We start from the raw sequence: 6000 nt of genomic DNA, 5'->3' as shown, positions 1-6000 counted from the left end.
GAATCGTCGGCCCGGGTGGGATGAAATCACGGCGGTGGGCCTCGTTAGGCGTTTTCGTCGTGGAGGGTCAAGTCCCACGTTCGTCGGAGAGAGCCGAGGCTTTACCACAGGAAGAGATTTCCGAGCGTGTGTATACGGAGCGAGAGAAGATGAAGAAATGGAGGAGAGAGTGAGGGAGCAAGAGAAGCGAGAGAGAGAGAGAGTGAGAAGGAAGATGCGGAGAGAAGAGAAAGACAGTTCGAAAGGGGATATCGGCCGAGTAAGGGAGGAAAGAAGGAAGAAGGTCGAAGGCCGGGGTACGTTGAGGCCGCTCGAGCAGCGCCACAGGACGTTAAGTACATCTCGTAAAAATTCCATCGAGGCAGCGTCATTTTGCCGTGTCGTAGGGGCTTTGGTTAGGTCGGTAGGAGGGGACGAGTGGGTGTGGAAATGCTTGGGACGGCCCACTCGTGTAAAGCAACCCGGGTAGGCTCGTCCCCGTCTGCGGTAGGTGGTGCGAGCGACCGCGAGCCTCGTTAGGAGATTCGAGCTCGCTATCCCCCACCAACGACCGTTTCGAGGCGGTCGGGAAAGAAGATCACGCCCCTCGAGGAACCCGGCGATACCCGGGATCCCCGTCCCCGTACCATTTCGAGTCACTGGCTTGGACTGGCCTGATACACCGAGCCCGTCCAACTGCCGCCAGCTTGTTCACCATCGACGTTTATCGACGTTTCGTCCGCGCATCGACCGCTCGCTCGCTCGTTCCGCATGCCCGCGCCGATCCCAGCTGGCCTCGGGACCATCGGACTCGTTCGGACCCCGTGACCGTACCTCGCAGAGGCCAACGAACACAGTGTTACCGTGCGACAACACAGAGATCGACGGTTCTCTTTCTGCGCGAGTGCGTCGACGCGTTTCGACACTATTCGGTGGTGTGCGGGATGAGAGTTCGTCATTGAGACTGAGACTTAGCAGAAGCCGGCGCGAGATGATCGGAGCGAACGGCTCCGCGGGGTGGACAGTGACAGTTTGACCGCGGGTTGAACCTAGGAGCCTGAGATAGCTGGTTCGAGAGTCCTCGAGGATGACGAGCAGGCGGCCCGCCGGTGGGAGGCTCGACGGGCTCTCCCAATGATGTAACGTGAGACCGTGGGCGACGATGACTGGAGGACGATCAGCGGAATGACAGTGCACCGTTGAAAGGAACAACTGCGTGAAAAAGTCGCTCGCGGCAGCGGTGTTCCGCGAAACAGAGAGATAGAAAGAGAAAAAGAGAGCGAGAGAGAGACATCCCGGGATGACTCGGGGGGATTAACGCTCTGCTCCAATCGTTGGCGATCTCTCTCGAAGCTGTGCCAGTGCGTAGGACATGTGTGCGACTCTTATCGACGGTGTCCGGGAACAGTAATCGATCGCGACAGTGATGCAGGACAAAAAAGATTGAGAGAGGACCGTGTGCGTGTTTGTGTGTCAGTGCTCGCTCGCTCGGCAGCGTGCGCGCGCGCGTTGGAAATCGAATTCAGATCTCGACACAATCGAACAGGATAACTCGGCGCAGCAGCGATGTGCACCACGGAGATGACGGAAGCGTACACGATGTCGCCGTCGACGACGGTGTCTTCCAGCGCGACGACGCCCGGCTGTCTGGCCTCGCCGGTGCACCGACGGACGCCTTGCCGAGGCTCGCCGGGCCGAGGCGAGGCACAGGACGATGAAGACGAGATCTCCGTCGGATGTCCGAGCCCGTTGCCATTGGTGGTCGTCGGGCCGACCGCTGAGGAAGATGAGAGGTTGTCGTCGCAGACCAGGGAGGAGTACGACAGACTGAGCCCCCCTAGAAGGAGCTACCAGCGGGACTCGATGATCGACGACGAGGACAGTTACTCGAGGGGCGAGTACAGGATGTCGAACGGTAGGAGTTTGCGAGCTCGCGAGAGCAGCGCCGGCGAATCCGTCACCACACTGCGAGAGGACGAAGAGGACGACGACGACGACGAGGAGCTGGACAGCAGGACCAGCAGCAACGGTCCATCGGCGACAGGAGCCACCGACGACTACTTTAAACCTCTGAAACGGCTGAAAATGGTTCCGATGCAGCAGTCCGACGAGGAGGACGACAGGGATCGCGACACCAACGAGAGAGGCGTCAAGTCGTTCAGCATCCTCGACATCCTCTCCCACAGACCCAAGGCGAAGATCGTTCGACCCTGGGACACCGTAGAGTCGAACCTTGGACACCATCATCGCCATCATCTACAGCAACAGCCGTCTCATCGACAACACCATCTACACCATCACAACCATTCCACCGCGCCCAGGGACCTGTCCTTGATGGGCATGTCCCTGGCGTCCATGTCCGGGTCCATCAGCGAGCCGCCTCTCAGCAGCTCGTCGTCCTCCGGAAGGAGCTCCGTCTCCGACTCCGGTAGCCCCGATCCTCTTGCGCATCATCATAGCTTGCACCACGGCTTGCATCCCGGCCTACATCATCCCGCGCTGCAGCAACAACAACAGCAGCAACAGTTCAAGAGGAAAACGTCGCAGCAGCATGGAGGACAGCCCGGACACCACGGGAAGAGGACCACGGGGCAAGGCAGCCCCCTCGACGCCCTCTTCCAGATGACCAGCAAAACCTTCGACGCTGGCGAACACAGTCAAGGTGAGTGGTTCACGGTTTGCTTATGGTTTTCGCTTTGGCGCACTAGTGGAGATACTATCTTTAGCCCTTATGCGGTATAGTCGACGAATATAGAATTAAATCTGAATAGCCAACTGCATAAAACTTTATTCGAACAAGAATAAAGAAGAAATACTTCAATTCATCAACATGCCCGCCATTTCTTGTCCTTCGTTTCGCCCAACACAGCTTCACTTTCATTTTGTTCTGAACTTACTTCCCAGACCGCATTTGTATCACGGATTTAGTCCACTCTGTATAATGTGCAAATTCTGATAAAGTTAAAGGGAGCGAGATTTTAATATGAAGCATAAGGGATGAAGAATTCTGTATCCCACACAGTGTGCCGAAGGTTTTTATTTTGGATCGAGTGGGGGTTAGGGCCCGGAAGGACCTCGTTCGGATGACACGATGGAAGAGGAATCGTGCGGGAACCGTTCACGTGTCTCCCATGCTCCGAAACAACAACGTTCCATAAGTTACATGGCGAATTTCGGGAGAGCAACTCGCCGACACGTGCGAATGGGACCTAATAGAATCGGGGTACGGTTTTTATCAATGACGGGGGGGGGGCCTGTCTTTTGTAGCCGCGAGTGTAGCCGCTGAATGCGTCGCTTGATTTTGATTGATGCTCTTTGTGGGCGTTCGAGTTTCGTTTCGCTGCTCCTCGGACTTCTTTCATTCAATTATCCGCGAAGATTCGAACTGCTTTTTGCTTTCGTCTGCGGCAATCATTGAATAGAAACAGATCGGGATGGATTCGGTCTTTGCGGACCAATGTTTGCGTTCGAAAAGTAGGCTAAACCTGTGACTCAACTGTTTCATCTCTAACTTAGAATCTGAAGTGTTTTGCTGCACGATATTCGCGTGACCATCGTTTTAGTTCTAGAATAATATGTAATTCCATCATTATTGCAGTGAAATTAATAATTCGCGAAGAAATGGAGCATCGACACGTTGCTAAATATTTAAAAGTCGGCTATTTTAGTTTAATAAGAGAAGAATTTCTTGTCTATCTCTTCGCACGAAGTCGTGATAAACAAATCGTGACAAAAGCATTGCTGTCGAACTTACTCGAAGTAGATATCATAGAATGCGCTTTGTTTCGTTCTCATCATGCTGGTCGTACAACGAAAATTTCGCCGCTACGACATGTCAGATGTATTGACATGTATTCAATTAGAACACCGTTTAATTTGGAACGTTGATTAATTCCACACGGTTGATTCGGTTGATCAGCCGGAAGGGTAAAGGTGGTAAAACGACGCGAAAGTTACAGTTACCGGTGTTGTAACGAGGTAGCGATTGAGCAATATCCACTGGAGAACAGTTTACCGATTTCCGTTGCGTACAGTTCCTGACGTGAATTATTCAACCCCTCATCACCCATCTGTGGCGTCGGACGCGCGCGTGCATGATGCGATTATTGTATATTTACCTCATTTCGAAAGTGAAGAATGAACATTAAAAGAAGGCTCACCAAGGCGCGCGTACTCCAATTTCCATGCGGACCGTTGTCACGCTCTATTATTCTCATACAATCACTCAGAAGTCGGAAGCAAATTGTCCTTAAATTCTGCCCATTAGAAAACGGTTTACCGCCTGCGGAAGTGCAGCCAGTTCGACGACGACAGTCGGATCCGTGTTCGGGGAAACATCACCGTGGCCAAATTACCCGACGAGCTGCGAGTGCTCATTTCCCGAAGTTTAAACCTGCTATCAAGATATTTCTACAGTAATTTATCTTGCCTACGAAAATCAGCTTTCTATAAATAGAAGACCCTCGATATTAGCCCTTTGGGGACCATCCAAGATTAGGTGCTTCGTTCGTTTTCGTCCAATTTTTCATGTCAGACATTTCTCTTAGCTTTCTAGATTCCTCGAAGAGACTTCCCGGTAATTGTAAATAGTTCTTCGACAAGTTGTCAGCGCTAAAAGATCGAGAGCCAGCATCGATCCTTTGGAGACCATCCAAGATTGGGTGCATCGTTCACTTCCTCCAATTCTGCATGTCAGACATTTTCTTGATCTTGCATTCTCTCGGAAGCAACGTGCAAGCAATCGTAGTAGTGTTTCGACAAGGTTGTGGGGGGTTTGTGGATCAACAGCGATCAATATTTACCTTCAAATCCCGATCGGAAGTCGGTCTGACCGGTGTTGCGGTGACGAGCACCGCGACAGCTCCGGTCACGACACTCTCGGGCAAGAAACGCTGGTAGCAGAGTCGTCGAGCACGTTCCAAGTGCTACTTTCCAGAAGCACGCTTCCACGAACGCTACTAATAGTAGTAGCCGCGTGGTTGTTACGAGGTGCACCGTAATTGAACGAGGATGACATTTTTATCTTTTATTTCCTATTCGTTCCCCGCGGTGTCTCTCGGCGTTTCTTTTTTTCTCTCAGCCCTGTTCTCTCTCTCTCTCGCTTTCTCTCTCGTTCTCTAAACTTCTCCGATGCTAGGGGAAAATATCGATCTCGAGATTGCTAGAAGAGATTGATGTCACACGAGGGACAAACGATTACGCTACCAGCTTAATGGGGATGCACGCTCGCCATTCACTGTGTCGGTAAACGTTTACTCCGTTTCAGTCAATGGGGACGACGATTTATGTCGCATCGTGGATCGCTAAAATGTGGTTCGAGGGGGTAGAAAAATTGATTTTTCAGATAAATATATGTAGAGTTTCGTCGATCCAATTAAAATTAGGAGCTCAACGTATGTCTACAAGTCTCTCCGACACTGTGATCTCTGACAAGCTCTAACCTCGATTGTTCAACTTACAATCGTATCTGTTTCGCATTAACCCTGACTAACTAATTTTCCGTAAGAATGGAAATTAGAACAATTTAATCTTGCGATATCAGATGATGCATTGAACGTTTCTTTGTAGGATCCTGTTCCATTGTAGGGCAAAATGTTTTTGTAGTTGAATAGAAAGATGATATTCGCGATTTTATTTGAGGTCATCATTTCCACGCATGATAGTTCAGGTATGTAGGTTTACCGTCAAGTGACCAAGAAGAATAGAGCCCGTCGAAATAGATTGCATCGATGCAAATAAATAATGGTCGCGGAGGATCGAACGATAGCTTATCTAGAAAAATAGTCTCGTTTGACTTTTATTACCGTTTCTCAACGACCCGACAACTCTTTTCCATTTCCTTTTCACAATTCATTTCTGGTATCAACAGAGCGTATCAGTTCGCAAGCGATTAACTTATTTATGTAAATGATAGTTGCGTAAGTCCGGTGACACTAGTCACTGGTTCAAATTCCCGTTCAATAAACTTTCGTTCGAGCATGCTTAAGCTTTTAACAGTAGAATCTGGAGGCAGCGCAAAGG

At 50.6% G+C, this 6000-nt stretch overlaps 1 protein-coding gene across 1 annotated transcript in view; it reads left to right on the top strand.

Moving 5' to 3' along the window:
- The first annotated feature begins 555 nt into the window (after window positions 1-555).
- Window positions 556-6000, top strand: part of LOC143208821 (uncharacterized) — a 70123-nt gene continuing 64678 nt past the window's right edge. Inside the window, exon 1 of the mRNA XM_076423666.1 lies at window positions 556-2641. Coding sequence (XP_076279781.1) covers window positions 1546-2641 — 1096 coding nt within the window. The 5' untranslated portion in view covers window positions 556-1545. The remainder of the gene's footprint in view (window positions 2642-6000) is intronic.

This window comes from Lasioglossum baleicum, chromosome 5 (genome assembly GCF_051020765.1).
Source record: "Lasioglossum baleicum chromosome 5, iyLasBale1, whole genome shotgun sequence".
Taxonomy (NCBI): Eukaryota; Metazoa; Arthropoda; class Insecta; order Hymenoptera; family Halictidae; genus Lasioglossum; species Lasioglossum baleicum.
The sequence above is the reverse complement of the archived record's forward strand: the minus strand, read 5'-3'. Positions and strand labels throughout refer to the sequence as shown.